We start from the raw sequence: 20710 nt of genomic DNA on the forward strand, positions 1-20710 counted from the left end.
GAAGTCTGGCAGTAGCGCAGCGGGTTAAGTGCACGTGGTACAAAGCATAAGGATCAGCCCCAGCTCCCCACCTGCAGGGGAGTTGCATCACAGGCGGTGAAACAGGTCTGCAGATGTATCTTTCTCTCCCCTCTCTGTCTTCCCCGCCTCTCTCCATTTCTCTCTGTCCTATCCAACAATGACAACATCAATAACCACAACAATAATAACTACAACAAAACAAGGGAATAAAAAAATATTAAAAAATTAAAAAATAAGTAAATAAATACCATTAAATTATTCTGCAGTAATATTAAGCCTACTTATACTCTTATCAGCAGGACATATTAAATGCCCAACTGTCCAAAATCAATACTTTTATTTTAATCTTATCTAGATGACAAATATGTATATCCATTTCCATATATTCTTTTTTTCTTCTCCCCTAAGAAAGTTATGCGCACATGGCACAGCGTAAGGACCAGTGTAAGGATCCCAGTTCGAGCCCCTGGTTCCCCATCTACAGGGGGGTCACTTCATGGTCAGTGAAGCAGGTCTGCAGGTGTCTGTCTTTCCCCTTTCTGTCTTCCCCTCCTCCATTTCTCTCTGTCCTATCTAACAACAACAACATCAATAACAATAATAATCGGGAGTTGGGCAGTAGCATAGTGGGTTAAGCTTGTGTAGTGGGAAGTGTAAGGACCAGCATAAGGATCCTGTTCAGAGTCCCCGGCTCCCCACCTGCAGGGGAGTTGCTTCACAGGCAGTGAAGCAGGTCTGCAGGTGTCTATCTTTCTCTCCCCCTCTCTGTCTTCCCCTCCTCTCTCCATTTCTATCTGTCTTATCCAACAATGACGACATCAATAACAACAACAATAATAACTACAACAATAAAACAACAAGGGCAGCAAAAGGGAATAAATAAATAAATATTTAAAATAATAATAGGGCTGGAGAGACAGCATAGTGGTTCTGCAAAAGCCTTTCAAGCCTGAGGCTCTGAGGTCCCAGGTTCAGTCCCCATACCACCATAAGCCAGAATTGAGCAATTGTTCTGGCAAAATAATAATAATAATAATAACCACAACAATGATAAAACAACAAGGGCAACAAAAAGGGAAAAACATAGTCTCCAGGAGCAGTGGATTCAGGCACCGAGCCCCAGCAATAACCCTGGAGGCAAAAAAAAAAATTTTTGCTGTATGGTGCTTATTTTGTGGTTATTGTGGGCTACAAGATTGTAAGATTACTTTGTATAGGTCCACAGCACACCCACCACCAAAGTTCTGTGTCTCCACCCTCCCAGATCCCAAAGATAACTACCCTAGTTCTCACAAGTCTTAGAAACAGGTTGCTTGCTTCTGTTTGTTTTTTTCTGTTTTAGTTTTTTTTAAGTTCATGTGTATACATTCTATAGATTCTACATGAGTGAAACTATCTAGTAGTTGTCTTTCATCTCTTTACTTCTTTCACTAAGCATAATCACCAGAAATTTTTCTGTAATTTATCAGTTCCTAGTAACAAAATACTAATATTTTAGTGAATAACATGTCAGGTATTCTAGGTAACAGATGATTGGCTGAGCAAGTTATGGTATATATACACAGTGGAATACTACTCAGCTGTTAAAAATGGTGAATTCACCTTCACCTCATCTTGGATGGAGCTTAAAGTAATCATGTTAAGTGAGATAAACCAAAAAGAGAAGAATGAATATGGGATTATCCCACTCATAGAGTAAAGTTGACAAATAAGAACAGAAGGGAAAACACAAAGCAGATCTGGACTGGAGTTGGTGCATTGCACCAAAGTAAAAGACTCTGGGGTAGGGAAGTGTTCAGGTCCTGGAACATGATGGCAGAGGAGGACCTAGAGAGGGATATACTGTTATGTGGAAAACTGAGAAATGTTACACATATACAAAATACTGTATTTTACTGTCAACTGTAAACCATTAATTCCCCTCAATAAAACAAAAAGATATCAGGCATTCCAAACAAAGAAAAATTTCAAAATTCCTCTTCAATTATCAAGTAACATTGTAATGTCTAATTGTGTCTTATCATTTTTTTTTGTACAAATTTAGAGTGAAATTGAGACACTGACATTCCTAAGATCTTTGTCTTCTCTCAGCTGGTCATTGCCTTATGATCAAACTACAGAATCATTCATTCACAGCCACACAGCAGATATTGTGCGTATCTTAACTGTAAGTATTAAGACCTTATCACAAATTTTCAGAACCACACAGATTGAATGACTTTGGCCAAATATATTTTTAGTGGCTTTATCTATATTATCATTTCTCTGAGCCTCTTCTAATGTCATTATCATAAACAGTGGAGTCATGCTGTGGCGTCTTTTCCCCTCTCTTCCTCTCCCTTTCTGTCTCTATATAATTAAAAAAAAAAAAGGGAGAGTCTTACTAGTATGCTAGAATTACTCAGGTGCAAAGCCCCAGTGCCAGAAAAAAACTAAGAAGGACACAGGACCAGGAGAAACAGCAAGTGATTTACACACAGACTTTCATGTCTGAGACTCCAGAAGACCCAGACTCAATCTTTGGCACAACCATAAGACAAGAATACTTAATGCTCTGGTTTTAAAATAATTTTTTTAAAAAATGGTAGCACAGTTTTTAGTTCCATTTCCATACAGAACAATCTGTGTGATCTCAAATCACTATATCTGAATCCCAAATCCACCTAAAAGATGAAGATAGTGATACTTTTCTAGCTTTCATTAAAATCTTTGAGTCAAAATATCTTATTTTGTTGAGATGATGAAGAGTTTCCTGTGAGGCCAGGCAACAGTGCAGCAGGTGAAGTGCACATGGCACAAAGTGCAAGGACCAGCCTAAGGATCCAGCTCAAGTCTCCAGCTCCCCACCTGCAGGAGAGTGAGTCTCTTCATGGTCGGTGAAGCAGGTCTGGAGGTGTCTGTCTTTCTCTCCCCCTCTCTGTCTGCCCCTCCTCTCTCCATTTCTCTCTGTCCTATCCAACAACAATGACATTGATAACAATAATAACAACACGATAAACAACAAGGGCAACAAAAGGGAAAAAAATAGCCTCCAGGAGCAGTGGATTCATAGTGCAGGCACCAAGCCCCAGCAATAACCCTGGAGGCAAAAAAGAAAAAAATTTAGAAAAAGAAGATTCTTTTCCTGAGGCAACCAAAAAATAAATTCTGACTCTGTTAAGCTAAAAATAAACGGGGTCCAGGTGGTGCATCTGTTTGAGGACACATGTTTGCAGGTACAAGGATGTAGGTTCAAGCTCTTGAACCCCACCTACAGGTTCACGAGTGATGAAGCAGTGCTGCAGGTTTCTCTCTTTCTCCCTTTCTACCTCCCTTCTTTCAACCTCTCTCTGCCCTATCAAACATAAACAATTAAATACCTTTTGAGTAAGTCATGGTATAATATACACAATGACATACTACTCAGCTGTTAAAAACAATGATTTCACCTCTGATGTTCCATTTTCCTGATGGTGATTCTGGTCTGGCACAGAGAGAAAGAGCTGTTGTATAACTCTTAGAAAATGTTAACAGAGAAAGAGAGGGAGAACAGAAGAAAGGATAGTGTTTACCGTGGCTGAATAAATTGTGGTATATATACACAATGGAGTACTACTCAGCTATTAAAAATGGAGCTATTCACCTGCTTCACCTCATCTTGGATGGAGCTTGAAGGAATCATGTTAAGTGAGATCAACCAAAAAAAGAAGGATGTAAGTGGGATGATACCATTCATAGAGTAAAGTTGGAAAATAAGAACAGAAGGGAAGACACAAAGCAGATCATGTACTACCGTAAAAGATTGTGGCTTGGGGGAAATGGTCAGGTCCTAGAACATGATGGCAGAGGAGGACCTAGTGGGGGTTAGAGTGTTATGTGGAAAACGGAGAAATGTTACACATGTCCAAACTACTGTGTTTCATTTATTTATTTATTCATGAGAAAGATAGGAGAGAAAGAACAAGACATCACTCTGGTACATGTGCTGCCAGGGATCAAACCCGGGACCTCATAGTTGAGAATCCAGTGCTTTATATACTGCACCACCTCCCGGACCACAAACTACTGTGTTTTACAATTGACTGTAAATCATTAATTCCCTCCAATAAAGAAAAAAATGAGGGGGTCGGGCGGTGGTGCAGTGGGTTAAGCACACGTGGCACAAAGCGCAAGGACCGGCATAAGGATCCCAGTTTGAGCCCCCGGCTCCCCACCTGCAGGGGAATCGCTTCACAGGCGGTGAAGCAGGTCTGCAGGTGTCTGTCTTTCTCTCCCCTTCTCTGTCTTCCCCTCCTCTCTCCATTTCTCTCTGTCCTATCCAACAACAAATTGCGTCAACAATGGCAATAATAATAACCACAACGAGGCTACAACAAGGGCAACAAAAGGGGGAAAAAATGGCCTCCAGGAGCGGTGGATTCATGGTGCAGGCACCGAGCCCAGCAATAACCCTGGAGGAAAAAAAAATTTTTTTTTAAATAAATAAATAAAACTAAAAGAAAAAAAAGAAAGGTGGGCTGGGTGGTGGCGCACCTGGCTGAGCACACATGTTACAATACACAAGGACCCAGGTTCAAGCCCTTGGTCCCCACCTACAGGGGGAAAGCTTCATGAGTGGTGAAGCAGTACTGCAGGTGTGTTGGTCATCATTTCTCCTTTGGCTAATTCTGCTTCTGTTTCTATCCATCATGCCAGGTTCCCCTGCATTGCTTAACGTTGTGGTCTGTTTACATAATCATTGTTTTGTTTGAGACCCGCCCTGGTGTAATCCCCATTGGTTTAATCCCCACTGGTTCACACTCTTTTTCCACTCCACCCCCTTATCCTACGTACATCCTTTTCCACCCTACCACTTCCTTCCTGGAAAGTATAAATGCAGATGAATTAAGTCAGCATGATATTGCATTCCCGCTCAGCCACGAGAATTCCTGGTTCCTCTCCCGCATCGCTGAGTAGGCAGCAGCTTAGGTTGGCTCTGGCAGAGTTGTCTTTAACCCAGAGAGCATGTGCCCGGGAAGAAACACCCTCAGGCTAGCCCAGCACAGGTGTCTTTATGTCTCTCTTCCTCTCTATTCCCCATGAAATTCCTCTCAATTTTTACTGTCTTTATCTAATAAATAAGTAAATAGTTTTTTTTAATTTAATGAAAAAATAAGTGTCTTTTAAAAGATTTGAAAAAAAAATCAAGTATACACAAGGCTGTTTCCCTTAAAACCTAAGGGAGAGGTTCAATAGTCAAGCCCCCAGAACAGTTCCAGGAGTATCAGAGGCAGTGGAAACTCTGCCATCCTGATCACTCAGAACTCTTAACAGCTCCCAGTTTGTTGTGGTCACTCTAAACTTTCAAATTCCGAGAGAAGGAAGCTATTTAACCCAGACAGTGTCTATTCTTCACTCCTGCCTCACCTGGGTATCTCTGCAGGTAGCATCAATAATTAATAACTTGAGTTTCTGATATTTTTCCCTGTGTATTCTTAAAAATCTACCTTACTTATTTCATATGAGATAGAGTTTCACATGAGAGAAAAAAGTGAGATCACAACCCCAGCACATGTAGTGCCAGGATTTGAACTAGAAGCCTCAAGTATACAAGTCGTGTCCTCTGCCAGTTGAGTTATTTTCCTGGCCACTCTGCTGTGTTTTGTGTAGTCTTCCTAAGAGGTTCATACTACACTAATACTTTAAACACATAACCTCTCTATCGCTGGGGAGCCAGAGACGACCCGAACTGCCCCTGCGGCTACAGACAGACTATGACCCACATAGGCAACGACTGCCACCTCTCCAGATTCAAAGGAGGTCTCGAAACTTTACATCAGGCTCAACCTGACGCTGTTGACTGGCTACGGAAGAAGGGCAAACGCTAGAAGAAGAACTACCCAGTGATTTCACTCATGTGGAATACAGAAAATTGAAATGCATGAAGTTGGAAAAAAAGCAAGTCAACCCACATCTAAAACCTTGGGAAAATTATGGTAGTTATTATTGGGGGCTTGCTTCTCTGCTGAACATGAGCATTGGCAGGTCAATCCACACTCCCAGCCTCTTTCATACTCTTTCCCTAGTGGGGCAGGGCTCTAGACAGGTAGGGTTCCAGGGTACATTCTGCCCAGGGAAGTCAGGTTGGCATCTTAGTAGCATCTGGAATTTGGTGACTGAAGAAGCATTAAGATATAAAGCAGAACAAATTGTTAAATAATTAAGAATCTAAAGGCAAGAATATAGCAGATGAGATTTGGAGTCTCCATTTTAGAAAAAAGCTAATAGGTCTATTTTAAGTATATTCCAAAGGGCCCATGACTTCAGTAATTTTTGCATGAGCCCAACAGCTAATATGCAGGTGAACCAAAGGTATTGTCTGGGGAGATGGTGTCAGAGTTGGAAATAGGACTACAAAGCTATATCAGGGAAGAGAGTAGCTCCCAAATATGGGGAAAAAATAAGTGACTGTTATGGTAGAGAACTTAGGATGCTAGAAGTAGAAATAATCACTAATAGTGTAATAAAAATAATGACTAACAGACGCTAACAGCTATTGAGGGCTACTATGTGTTATGAATTAGCTCATTTAGTAATCACAACTATGCCATGAAGGTAAGTAATTATGTTGACTTACTCTACAAAGGAAATGGAAGTAGAAAGACTGAATAACTTGTATCAGCTCAGCTAGCAAGAGATAGTGCCAAGCCTTAGAGTTTGGCTTCAGAGGAAAAAAAAAAACTCTTAGCCAAGCCACTGTCCTGCTTCCAGTCCTCTGGAGCCAAGAAACCAGCCCCCCGGAAGCACTTGCTGTTATTGTTGCCATCCATCCACATACATCTCTGGTCATTTGGCCTAATGATTTGGCATACACTCTAAAATATTTTCCTCTCTTTGCAGATGCTGATCAAAGAGGATCCCGTGAATTTGTTCTTCAGTCCTGTGGGCCAAGAGATCTTTATCACTATTTCTGATTTCAGGTGACACCAACACGCTCCCTACATATTCAAGGTCAATGCCAACTGACAGGTTCCACATTTTTAGTTTTCTAAAAAACTACATGGAAGAGGCTGGGCAGTGGCACACCTGGTTGAGCACACACGTTACAGTGTGCAAGGACCCGGGTTTGAGCCCCTGCTCCCCACCCACAGCGAGGAGTGATACTTCACAAATAGGTCTGCAGGTGTCTAGCTTTCTCCCTCTCTATCTCCGTCTCCCCTCTTAATTTCTCTTTCTCCTATTAGAGGAAGGAGGGGAGGGAGGGAGGGAGGGAAAATGGAAGGGAGGGAGGGAGGAGAAAAGAAATTGAGGGAGGGAAGAGAGGAAGAAAGGCCAATGGGAGCAGTAGATTTGTAGTGCTGGCGCTAAGCCCCAGTGATAACCCTGGTGGCAATAAAAATAAAGAAAGAAAAAGAAAAGAGAAACACTAAATGGGAAAGGGGTAGACAAATTTGTGTTTTTTAAGAAAAAATGATATATTCTACTATCTGTACCCTTAAGACCTTATTGGAGTCTCTTTGGAGTTCAAAGTATGTTCATATCCTTCATAACAATAGAGTTCCACAGTCTAAGGAATTTGAAAGGACTGCTTCCTGTTTACCTTGTATAGAAATTTGTTCATGAGAGTCAGGCTGTAGCACAGCAGGTTAAGTGCAGGTGGCGCAAAGCACAGGGACCGGCGTCAGGATCCCAGTTTGAGCCCTGGCTCCGCACCTGCAGGGGAGTCACTTCACAAACAGTGAGGCAGGTCTGCGGGTGTCTGTCTTTCTCTCCCCTTCTCTGTCTTCCCCCTCCTCTCTCCATTTCTCTTTGTCCTATCCAACAACGACGACAACAATAATAACCACAACAATAAAACAACAAGGGCAACAAAAGGGAATAAATAAATAAATATTTTTTAAATAAAGAAGTTTGTTCACTTATTAAAGGTCCTAAGAGTCCTGGTAGGTTCAACCCTAAGTTTAAGTCCTATCTTACTTCAACCAACATTCATTCCAAAATTGTCATTCAATAGAACACAATTTGGAAAATCATGATTTACTGTATTCATCTATAGCAGATTTCCCTCTGGTGAACTGGAGAGAAGCATGGATGGATATTCTGATGACTTCTTGGAAAAGAAGGAAAGGGGAAGGATGGGAGGGAATATGGAGGCTTTGAGCCTGAAACTTTTCTTTTTCTCTATCAGTGGGAGTCCAAACAGATTGATAAACAATGCCAAGTACCTCTTCCATCAAGATGATATACCAGTCAGTCCACACTAACCTTTTTGGTTGTTCTGATCCCTGCTTACCAACATCTAGTCAAACTTTCTAGATTGCCATTCCCAAACTGTCTTTTCTCAGTTACCAGGATGTTCATTTGCTGTTTGGATCTGAAGATCAAAATAACTTTTTCAGTCTCATCATCAAAAGTATGATCACTCTGCCCTCCATAGAGACTCTCATCCAGCTGGAGGATACCATGCCACCTGGGCCCTACAACTCACAGGTAATTCCCACCTTGCCTTAGTAATCTACCATCCTTGCAGTCTGTTGATCTTGACTTTTTGAGAGTACATTTGATATTTTGGTGAGCTAGCCAAAAAAAATCATTTAAATCATATCTGGAAAAACTAGAGAGATAGCATAGTGTTTATGCAAAAGACTTTAATGCCTGAGACTCTTGAGGTCCCAGGTTCAGTCCCCTATAAACCCGAGCTGAACAATGCTCTGGAAAAAAAAAATACAAAACAAGTCTGGTAAATAAACTGGGTGGTTAAATTAAATGGGATTTGCTCCCTTTATTTGATCATTTCTTCTTCCTCTTCACGCCATCATTCCTTGCTTCTGGTTTTAAAGATAGGTAGGAGCACTTGTTCATAGACATAGCATATATTTAGGGTCATCATGTGCTAAGCATCATGAGAGGCAAACAAAAAACATCATTATACACTCTCTTCTGGGGAGCTTATATTATAGTGAATAATTACAAACTACTGATAAATAAAATATCAGGTGGTAATGAATACTTTGGGGGAGAAACATGCAAAGTAGGAATAAAGAATAGACATAATGACTTTTTAAAGTATTTATTTACTTACTCCCTTTTGTTGCCCTTGTTGTTTTATTGTTATAATCATTGTTGAATAGGACAGAGAGAAATGGAGAGGGGAGGGGGAGAGAAAGCCAGGCACCTGCAGACCTGCTTCACCCTTGTGAAGCGACTCCCCTGCCGGTGGGGAGCTGGGGGCTCAAACTGGGATCCTTACACTGGTCCTTGTGCTTTGTGCCACCTGCGCTTAACCCACTGTGCTACCACCCAACTCCCCAGGACTTTTTTATTTTTTTTAACTTTGTGTAGTCAGCCTTCATGTTGAAGAGGAAGCATGTGGCTATCTCTAGAGGAGAAACTTCCAGGTAGACAAAGTGCAAAGACTTGATTTTCTTCTGTGGCTAGTAAACTAAGTGGTGAAGCAGTTGCCAAAGGAGACTTTATAATGAGTCAAATGTCAAAGTTTGAAAGAATTTCAATAATGACTAATAATTCCCCAAATATCCTTTGAGTTAACTGTTTTCACTTATGCTGGAGTATTCATTTGAAATGAAGATCTATTATTTTTCCTCAAGTCACAAGTTGCCTGTCAGTATTTTACACTGATTCTACATCTTTAAAGTCTCAAGGCAGCAAGGAGAGCCTTGAAGAGGTACGGTGTTGGAGAACTTCCAGGGGACAGTCTGATCCTGTGACTTTTCAGCATCTTTACAAGCAGACATTTCAGTTATTCTCTGAGATGCTCCAGAGTTTGGTGGTAAAAGACCCACATTTGGAAAAACTTGACATCATTTTTAAGGTAAACAGGATATTGGGAGAATGGGAAATTATTTCCATTTTCTGGTGAGAATGGAAATAGGAAATGTGAAAGGATTAAATTTTAGGAACTAGCACGATAAGTGAAACCTTCAGCTATCAGTTTCAAATCAGACTTGGATTCAGAATTTGATTTTATGTTATTCATAGATTACAAATTGAGTAAGGGCAGCCGATGCCTGGTATCACATATGCCAGAGTGATAATCTGCTTCTTTCTCATGATATAAATTAAAAAATTAATTCATCAAGGAGTGTAACCTCTCAGTATTATTTTTTTCATTTTAAAATGGAAATATAGGGGCCCAGGAAATGTAACTAACACAGCAGTAACACACAGAATTTGCATTCAGAAGGTCCCAGGTTCACTCTCAAGTACTACATATGCCAGAGCTAAACCATGCTATGGTCAAAACCAAATAAACAAAAATGGAGATATCTACTCTGAATACTGAAAAAATAATCTTTCATAAAATGCTTAAATGATTGCTGTAAGTATTCCTTAAATTATTTTGCTACTGCTATTATTGCTTAGCCAATGACCAGAGAACAGAGTCAGACTGTAAGTGAGTAAATTGGCAACTGGGATGCAAATATCATTAATGACCACCTGTCACCAGCTATACCTGTTGCGTCACTGTATCACTGAGCATTTGCTTATTGGAGAACATTCTCTGCAGTTCATCCATCTTGCTATTCCACTCTGTTTTTAGATCCGGATATCCTAGAGAAGGATAGCCCTTTAAACTGTTATTAATCTTTTGCATCTAAGTACAAATAAACATTTTTCCTTGCCATATGGACCTTTGACCATTTGTACATTAGCCATCCAACCAGATTAGGTGTCAAAAAATGGGGGGTCGGGTGGTGGCACAGTGGGTTAAGCACACATGGCGCGAAGCAAAAGGACTGGCCTAAGGATCCCAGTTTGAGCCCCTGGCTCCCCACCTGCAGGGGTGTTGCTTCACAGTCAGTGAAGCAGGTCTGCAGGTGTCTGTATTTCTCTCCCCCCTCTGTGTCTTCCCTCCTCTCAAATTTCTCTCTGTCCTATCCAACAACAACAGCATTGACAACAATAATAATGACAACAACAAGGTTAACAATAAGGGCAGCAAAATGGGGGAAATGACCAACAGGAGCAGTAGATTCGTAGTGCAGTGCTCGCCCTAGCAATAACCCTGGAGGCTAAAAAAAAAGGGGGGGGCAAGGTGTTGGAGAACCTGGTAAAGCACACATTACCATACTCAAGGACTTGGGTTCAAGCCCCCAGCCCCCACCTATAGGGAGGAAGGTTCACAAGCAGTGAAGTAGTGCTGCAGGTGTATCTCTCTCCCTTCCACTCTCTCCCCATCTCTATCCTATCAAAAGAAAGGGAAAAAAATAATAAATACTGCCTATAGTGATAGATGTATCATACAGCAATAACTCTACTGTCAATAAAAAGCTAATTTTTTTTTATTTTACAAGGGAGAAAAAGATAAGAGCACCACCCTGGCATATGCAGTACCAGGGACCAAGTTGGGGTCTTATTCATCCAAGTCCTATGCTCTCCCACTGAGCCACCTCCTAGCTCCAGGTTTCTCTTTATCTAGTTGTACTTTATAATTTCCTGCTTTTCCAGCTTAATTTAAGTCATTTCATGTACCTGAATGCCACCTTCTTTATGAGGCTTCTTGTCATAATTATCTTTTTCATGAGACTCTTCCCTGACTGTTGCAGGCAGATGCAATAACTCAGTCAGAATTCTTTAATAGCACTTCATTCATTTTCTTTCTTCCCAGATCAGATTTCAGAAGGCTAAAAACATACGAAAGAGCATAATAGATAGTTAAGGAAAGTAGGGTAAAGCGAAAATACATCTAGAAAAAAATCATCCCCTATAGCAGCTAGTGTACCTGATCCCATGGGTCATGTACCTTGTTTGTTACCTTCATTTCCAGCCCAGATTGGTTTAGCATTTAGGAAAATATTGTCAGACATAGTAGTGACATATGGAACTTCTCCCCCTACATTTTCTTCCAAATTAAAAAAAAAAGTTTTATCCCAGATTTTCCTGATGAACTATTTAGCCTCCCTTTATTTTTCACAGCACTTGTACCCTTGGTTGCAGTCAGTCAAAGACCATGAGCGGGAAAGGGCCACAGCTAACATGGTTCAAGTTCTACAGTGCTTATCCAGACATCTAAACTTGAAGGTAAGTAGCCTTACAGAGGAAATTACAGAGGAAAAAGAATTCAAAACCATGCTTTTACTATCTCTCATCCCCCCCCCAAAAAAAACTGGTGACTCCATATGCTCATATATCACAGCAATAGCATTATTCATATAGCTAGTCCTCTCCTAACATGCTGGCAGCTTGAGATCAAATACTATGGTTAGGGGGAGTCGGCCAGTAGCGCAGTGAGTAAGCACATGTGGCGCAAAGCGCAAGGACTGGCGTAAGGATCCTGGTTCGAGCCCCCGGCTTCCCCACCTGCAGGGGAGTCGCTTCACAGATGGTGAAGCAGGTTTGCAGGTATCTCTCTTTCTCTCCCCTTCTCTGTCTTCCCCTCCTTTCTCCATTTCTCTCTGTCCTATCCAACAACAAAGACATCAACAACAATAATAACCACAACAATAAAAAAAAATGCTATGGTTAGTAATCTTGCTTCCTTGCTTCTTAGAACACAAGCTGGAACATAAAAGCATAATAATATTTTAATATATGAATGCAACCTGGCAATATCTGAATCCACAGTTGGCTCAGTCTAAGCAGTATATTGTATTTGGAATAATAGAGTGTTACAGGCAAATAGAGCATAGTATCTCAAAGACAATGGCTCTATGTTGCCTCACTTTAAATCTTATTTTATAGTTCCACTCTCTTCTCAGTTGTTCTGAGAACAACTATTGAATCATTGATCAGTAACTCTTCTAATTTATCTCCTCTATTATTCCTAAAGTGAACTCCCCCAAATTGAGATTATCATTTCTAGATCTATGCCATTTTTTCTTTCTTTTTAAAAACATTTTTTAGATTTATTTATTGGTATGAGTAAATAGCATTGTGGTTATGTAAACTACTTCCATGCCTGAGGCTCCAGTATCTCAGGTTCAATCCCTAGCACCATCATCAGCCAGAATGAGCAATACTCTGGTAAGTAAATCAGTAACTAATCTTAAAAATACTTTACTTATTGGGGAGTCGGGCGGTGGCGCAGCGGGTTAAGCGCACGTGGTGCAAATCGCAAGGACCTGCGTAAGGATCTCAGTTCAAGCCCCCGGCTCCCCACCTGCAAGGGAGTCGATTCACAAGTGGTGAAGCACGTCTGCAGGTGTCTGTCTTTCTCTCCCCCTCTCTGTCTTCCCCTCCTCTCTCCATTTCTCCCTGTCCTATCCAACAACAACGACATTAATAACCACAACAATGTTAAACAACAAGGGCAACAAAAGGGAAAATAAATATTTTTTAAAAAATACTTTACTTATTATATGTAGACAGAAATCAAAAAGGTAAAGAGAGAGACTTGTAGCACACTGCTTCACCTCTCATGAAGCTTTCTTCAAGGGACTGGGGACCTTGAACCTGAATCCTTGCACATTGTAACATGTCCACTCTACCAGTTGTGCTACTACACCGTCCCTCAATTGTTAATATATTTTTTTATTTTTAATTCTTTTATTTTTGCCTCCAGGGTTATTGCTGCGGCTCAGTGCCTGCACCATGATTCCACTGCGCCTGGAGGCCATTTTTCCCCCTTTTTTTAATTGCCCTTATTGTTGTAGCCTTGTTGTGGTTATTATTGTTGTTGTTGATGTCGTTTATTGTTGGATAGGACAGAGAGAAATCAAGAGAGGAGGGGAAGATGGGGAGAGAAAGATAGACACCTGCAGATCTGCTTCATCACCTGTGAAGCGACTCCCCTGCAGGTGGGGAGCCGGGGGCTTGAACTAGGATCTTTACTCTAGTCCTTGCGCTTTGCACCATGTGTGCTTAACCCACTGAGCTACCGCCTGACCCCCTAATTGTTAATATTTAAAGATTTATTTGTGTGTATGTATATGTGCATGTATGTGTGTGTGTGTATGTGAGAGAGAGATAGAGAACACAAACCAGAGCAGGGGCCAGGTGGTGGTAGGCATACATGTTATAATGCTCAAGGATCCGGGTTTGAGCCCCAGGTCCCCACCTGCAGGGGGAAAGCTTTGCAAGTGGTGAAACAGGGCTGCAAGAGTCTCTGTGTCTCTCTCCCTCTCTATCACTCCCTTCCCTCTCGATTTCTGGCTGTCTCTATCCAATAAAAAAGTTTATAAAAGATAATAATATATATTATATAATAGTATAGTAACTATGTACATTATATAATATTAATATATAATTAATTATATATTCTAATATATAATTAATATATTGACCAGGGCACCACTCTGGCATATATATATATGCGCTAGAAATCAAACTCATGCTTGAGGGTCCAGCACTATCCACTGTACCACCTGCTAAAGCATGATCTATCTTTTTCTTCCTTCCTTCCTTCTATCCTTTCCTTCCTTCCTTCCTTCCTTCCTTCCTTCCTTCCTTCCTTTGTTTCTTTCTTCCTTTGCTTTCCTTTTCTTCTCTCTCTTTTTTTTTTTACCTCAAATGTCTCTTTCCTGTATAAGTACCGCACGCTAACCGATTGCACCACTGGAACTCCAAATATCTCTTTCCTAATTAGATTCAGTTCAAGTCACTGGATTCTTTCTCGTTCTACACTTATCATTTCTCCAGTGTGAATAATGAAGTCTGGGAATTAAAAGGAAAGCTGGTAGGAATTAGAGTTAGATGCTTATGCATGAAATTTCCTTAGAGAATATCTTCTTGATAACTGTGAAAGGGCAAAGAGAAATTTTGAGGGAATGGAGTGATAGAGAGAGACAAAGAGGGAATCCTGCAGCACTACTTCACCTCTTGTGAAGCTTCCCCTCTGAAGCTGGGCAGCAGGGGCTTGAGCCTGGGTCTTTTGTGCACCATTACATGTATATTCAACTCAGCATGCCACTGTCCAGCCACAATACAGATGTTCTAATACTCAAACATAAATGGTCTGATTTCCATAATTTTTTTGCTTTTAGATAATTTTCTTTTTTTAATAATGATTTAATAATGATTACCAAGATTATAAGATAACAGGAATACAATTCTATACAGTATCCACCACCAGAGTTCTGTGTCCTTTCCCCTCCATTAGAAGCTTCCCTATTCTTTATCCATCTGGGAGTATGAACCAAAATTCTTTATATGATACAGAAGGTGGAAGGGGTCTGACTTCTGTAATTTCTTCTCCACTGGACATGGGTGTTGGTGGGTCGATCCATACTGCAAGCCTGTTTCTGTCTTTCTCTAGTGGAGTAGGGCTCTGGAGAGGTGAGGTTCCAAGACACATTGATGAGTCCCATAAACTTTTCTATCACATTGTAAATATATCCAAACTTTCCGTCTCCGTATTGACATAAGTGCTGTTGCTCAAACTAAACTACTTCCTTTTTGGGCAGGGATAAATAGCATAATGGTTAGGCAATGAGACTCTCATGCCTGAAGCTCCAAAGTCCCAGGTTCAATCCCCCCACCACCACCACTATAAGTCAGAGCTGAGCCAGTTCTCTGGTAAGGCAAAAACAAAAAAACAAAAAAAAAAAAAAAACCTACTTTTAAAAAATTTTTAAATCAATGAAAGTAAGTTACTCTAGCCATAACTGACTAGCCTATTATTCTGTCATTACTAACTACCTTATTGTTGATATTCTAGTAAGAATGCATTGTTCTTCTTTTTATATCCTTATGTCTTTACTTTTGGCTATAGATTCAAGAAAAGTTTCAAGGGCTGGCACAGTAGCTCACTTGTATAGTGTGCTTTTTTTACCTTGTGCTTGACCCACGTTCGAGTCCAGTCCCCACTTCACTGAAGTAAGCTTTGGTATTGTAGTCTCTGCCTTTCTCATTAGTTCTCTTTCCCTCTCAAAGAAAAGTTTCAAATATCTCACTCCTATGCTAATTTCTCTATAGGCCCTTGAGATGCTTAGTATTCTCTTCTTAGGGAGAGTTGCTTATAATATAGGGGGCTTACTCTAGGTGCTTTTGTGGTCTGTGACACTTCCCAGATCACAACTACTTAATTTTCAATTAATTTTAAATAGAACATCTCAGCTTTACACCCATTGTTTCGTTTATCAAACCATCAAATTGTCCTATCTTGTTATAAATTATTATAAATTCCTAGGACACTTGATTCATAATATTCATACAGTGGCTGTTCTCTTTGCTATTTAGGTAATTATTTCCAATATGTCATCTTTTAAAACACTAGAGTGAACATCTTCATACACAAAGATTTTCATTTTTCAAATTACTTCCTAGGCTTAGGACCTGGCCTATTTAATACCGTTTGTTGACTATATAGCTACACAGGTTAAATATGAAACCTAAAGCTATCCAACAGCTAAATGTCACCCTTATATTTCTTTTGAAATTGATTTAATGGTGAAAGTCAAATTACTCCTCAAGAACTTGAATATAAGATACTAAATGTATTTTAGGGGCCAGGTGGTGGCACACCTGGTTGAGCACATGTTACCATGCGCAAGGACCCAGATTCAGGTCCCCCGGTCCGGATTCAGGTCCACCTGCATGGTGAAGCTTTAAGAGCAGTGAAACAGGTCTGTAGGTGTCTCTCTCTCCCCTTCTATCCCTTCTTCCCCTTTTAATTTCTGCCTCTATTCAATAAATAAAAAATATTTTTCAAAATATAAAACTTCATTTTGTTGTTATTAATTTACCTATAAAATAAAATATATCAGCAAGATCATAGGTTAAGAAAAGGGTACAGTTCCACACAATTTCCACCACCAAAGTTTCATATCGCATCCTCTTCCTTGAAAGCTTTCCTATTATTATTATTATTTATTTATTTATTTATTTTTTTGCTTCTAAGGTTATTGCTGGGGCTCAGTGCCTGCACCATGAATCCACTGCTCCTGGAGGCCTTTTTTTTTTTCCCTTTTGTTGCCCTTGTTGCGGTTATTATTGTTGATGTTATTCATTGTTGGATAGGACAGAGAGAAATGGAGAGAGGAGGGGAAGACAGGGGGAGAGAAAGATAGGCACCTACAGACCTGCTTCATCGCCTGTGAAGCAACTCCCCTGCAGGTGGGGATCCGGGGCCTCGAACCGGGATCCTTACACTGGTCCTTGCACTTTGCGCCACGTGTGCTTAAACCGCTGCACTACTGCCTGACCCCCTAAAGCTTTCCTATTCTTTATCCCTCTGGGAGCATGGACGTAGGGTCATTATTGGGTACAGAAGTTGGAAGGTCTGGCTTCTATAATTGCTTCTCTGCTGAACATAAAAATGCATTTTAATAGCATTTTTCTTTTTCTTCCTAACTAGCTTCCACTGAAATTTGAAAGACTTGGACACCTAGTGGCTCTGATGGCAATGCTGTGTGGAGACTCACTGAAAGAGGTGGCTGAGGAGGCTGCAGAGGGCATGCACTCCCTGCTACATATTACCCTGAGGCTGAAGTGTAAGGCAGCAAGGTCCTGAATAAATTCTCTAGCACCTTACAAGCACTAAGTTCTCCTCTGTTCCTACTCCCCATGTTCTTTTTGTAATAGGTCACAAAGGAAAAGTACATGGTCCTTGAATCAATAGTGAGAGAGAGAGAGAGAGAGAGAGAAGAGAGAGAGAGGAGAGAGAGGAGAGAGATAGGAGGGGGGGAGAACGAACATGATAAATAAGAAAACACAAAGCAGAACTTGGACTGGAGTTGGTGTACTGCACCCTGGGCTTGGAGGGAGTGTTCAGGTCCTGGAACATGATGGCAGAGGAGGACCTAGAGAGGGATATACTGTTATGTGGAAAACAGAAATATTATACATGTACAGACGACTGTATTTTACTGTTGACTGTAAACCATTAATCCCCCTAATAAAGGAAAAAGAAAAAAAAAAGTACATGGTCCTGAGGCAGAAATGAGGATGAGGGAGATAACATAATGGTTATGCGAAAGACTCATGCCTAAAACTCCAAAGCCCCAGGTTCAATCTCCCACACCAAAACAAGCCAGAACTGAGCAGTGCTCTGGGAAAAACAAACAAACATAGGCAGAGTTAAGGAGACACTGACTTAATAATTAGTATCACATTAGCTCAGACTCATCAGTGGTAGCTGTCTGCATGACAGTGAGTTGGAGCAGCTAAACGTTATCTCATAGACAAGCTAGAGTGACTAGTTTGATCATAAGGGAAAGAGATTCTTCCCATCATTTATGTCTTTATTCATTTATTTATCCCATAAATGTTTACTAAGTACTCCCTCATAATCCAATAAAATTAGAACTAACATGGTCCAATGTTTATCTTATAATCTGTCTTGGGGTATGAGAGAATTTCGGGGAGAGGAGATCACACAATAAATGTACCAACAGGAGCCATGTGTAAGAACCAGAGTCTGTTGTGGGACCTAAAGACCTCTGAAGAGAGTCTGGAAAAATGAATAACAGGCAGGCAAGGGAAGAGATAATAAAAGCATGTGAGGCAGAGGGAGCCTCTTGAGCAAGGGCCCTTGGCAAATATGAGCTAAAGTAAATTGAAAACTAAGAGAAAGGAGTTGTGATAAAATAGTTGACTTCCTCAGTTGAAGAAACTGGAAGACATCTAACTCAGTACTTCCTATCAAATGTTTGAATTCCACTCTGCTCTGTCTCCACCAAGTAATTGTCCTACTTGGGCTTGCTCATATCAAAGGATAGGGAAACTGTGCTTCCCAAATCGGCAGTCTAATTTTTGCACTACTTTGAGTATGAGTATCATCTACCAAGATATATAGCCAAGGAAACTTAACTGAATGGTCAAGCAAATATTTGTAAAGCCCTTATTGTTACAGGGATGCAAAGATGAACAGGATAGACAAGGTCCCTTGTCCCAATATGTTTATTATTTTTAGCTGTAGAAATAATATTCTCAGGGCCAGGTGGTGGTGCCCCTGGTTGAGCATGCATGTTACAGTGTGCAAGGACCCAGACTCGAGCCCCCGGTCCCTACCTGCAGAGGGAAGGCTTCATGAGTGGCGAAGCAGGGCTGTGGGTGTCTCTTTGTCTCTCCCCCTCTCTTTCACCCCCTACCCTCTCAGCTTCTGGCTGTTTTTATCCAATAAATAAATAAAGATTAAAAAAGAAACTTTATTCTTGGGAGTCGGGCTGTAGCACAGTGGGTTAAGAGCAGGTGGTGCAAAGTGCAAGGACCGGTGTAAAGATCTCAGTTTGAGCTCCAGCTCCCCACCTGCAGGGGAGTCGCTCCACAAGCAGTGAAGCAGGTCTGCAGGTGTCTTTCTCTCCCCCTCTGTCTTCCCCTTCTCTCTCCATTTCTCTCTGTTCTATCCAACAACAATGACATCAATAAAAACTACAATAAAAAACAGCAAGGGCAGCAAAGGAAATAAATATTTTTAAAAACTATTCTTAATGAGTTCCAGTGATTGAGTCACAGTGAGACATGAAAAAAAACATGGCATTCTGAGAGAGTATTAGTATTTAATGATCAGTGAAAGTTAATACATAAATACTGATGTCAGAATTGGTAGACACAACACAAAATTGTGAAATTTTTTTGTAGGGAACCCTCCCCCCAGAAAGTCCTTACCAGTATGGGAATATTTTAGCATTCTTTGGTGGTATTTCCAAATCACCCAAGAGCTCTTTTGGGGGGAAAAAGGGGGGGGGAGTTTAATGATTGACAATATAGTCTTTTTTCCCCCCACTATTCCCAAAGATCTGTGCAACCATACCCACTCCCATCGAAAACCACTTATAGTTCTCCCTCTGTCCTAGATAAAGGTTGACTTTTTGTTCACATTCTTATGTTCAGTTCTCTATATTCTGCATATGAGTGAAGCCATCCTGTAGTTGTCATTTACCTCCTTACTTGCTTCTTCTAAGCATAATCTTCTCTAGTCCCCTAGGACACACTGTCATCTTTTTATTGCTGAATAGTACTCTATTGAGTATGTCTCATAACTTTTTTGGTTATATAGATTTATTCTTGCTATCTATGTACAGTGATGAGGTTTGCCTTTCAGAAAGATCGTAGTTATGCAAAGTCAGAGAAATATATTCAAATATTAATATGTCAGGGATGCTTAATTGAACACTGCCTGATAACAGCACATCTGAATTCAAATTGTCAGTTTATATATATAATTTTTTATTTATAAAAAGGAAACACTGACAAAAATCATAGGCTAAGACGGGTACAACTCCACACAGTTCTCACAGTTCTCCATATCCCATCCCCTCCTCTGATAGCTTTCCTATTCTTTATCCCTCTGGGAGTCTGGACCCAGGGACATTATGGGGTACAGAAGGTGGAAGGTCTGGCTTCTATAATTGCTTCCCCACTGAACATGGGCATTGACAGGTCTTTTTTTTAATTTTTTTATATTTATTTATTTTCCCTTTTTGTTGCCCTTGTTTTTCATTGTTGTTGTAGTTATTGTTGCTGATGTCATCATTGTCGGATAGGACAGAGAGAAATGGAGAAAGGAGGGGAAGACAGAGAGGGGGAGAGAAAGATAGACACCTGCAGACCTGCTTCACTGCCTGTAAAGGGACTCCCCTACAGGTGGGGAGCCGGGGCTACATCTGGGTTCCTTATGCTGGTCCTTGAGCTTTGTGCCACGTGCGCTTAACCCGCTATGCTACCACTGGACTCCCCGACAGGTCTTTTTTATCCAATCATCTTGTCAAAGGGCCCCTCTGATTCAATTTCTTTACTAGTGATTAGCCTGTTAAGTTTATCTACTTCCTCTTGTATCGTGGTTGGCAGTTGGTATGACTTTAAGAATATGTGCATTTTGGGGGTTAAGCGC

The 20710-nt window shown here is 40.7% G+C and overlaps 1 protein-coding gene across 1 annotated transcript in view; it reads left to right on the forward strand.

Moving 5' to 3' along the window:
- Window positions 1–2065: 2065 nt before the first annotated feature.
- Window positions 2066–20710, forward strand: part of LOC107522278 (protein MROH8) — a gene marked incomplete at its 5' end in the record, with an annotated part of 28652 nt that continues 10007 nt past the window's right edge. Inside the window, 6 exons of the mRNA XM_060184045.1 lie at window positions 2066–2188; window positions 6880–6959; window positions 8325–8469; window positions 9635–9811; window positions 11917–12021; window positions 17234–17369. Coding sequence (XP_060040028.1) covers window positions 2066–2188; window positions 6880–6959; window positions 8325–8469; window positions 9635–9811; window positions 11917–12021; window positions 17234–17369 — 766 coding nt within the window. The remainder of the gene's footprint in view (window positions 2189–6879; window positions 6960–8324; window positions 8470–9634; window positions 9812–11916; window positions 12022–17233; window positions 17370–20710) is intronic.

This window comes from Erinaceus europaeus, unplaced genomic scaffold (genome assembly GCF_950295315.1).
Source record: "Erinaceus europaeus unplaced genomic scaffold, mEriEur2.1 scaffold_1078, whole genome shotgun sequence".
NCBI classification, from domain to species: domain Eukaryota; kingdom Metazoa; phylum Chordata; class Mammalia; order Eulipotyphla; family Erinaceidae; genus Erinaceus; species Erinaceus europaeus.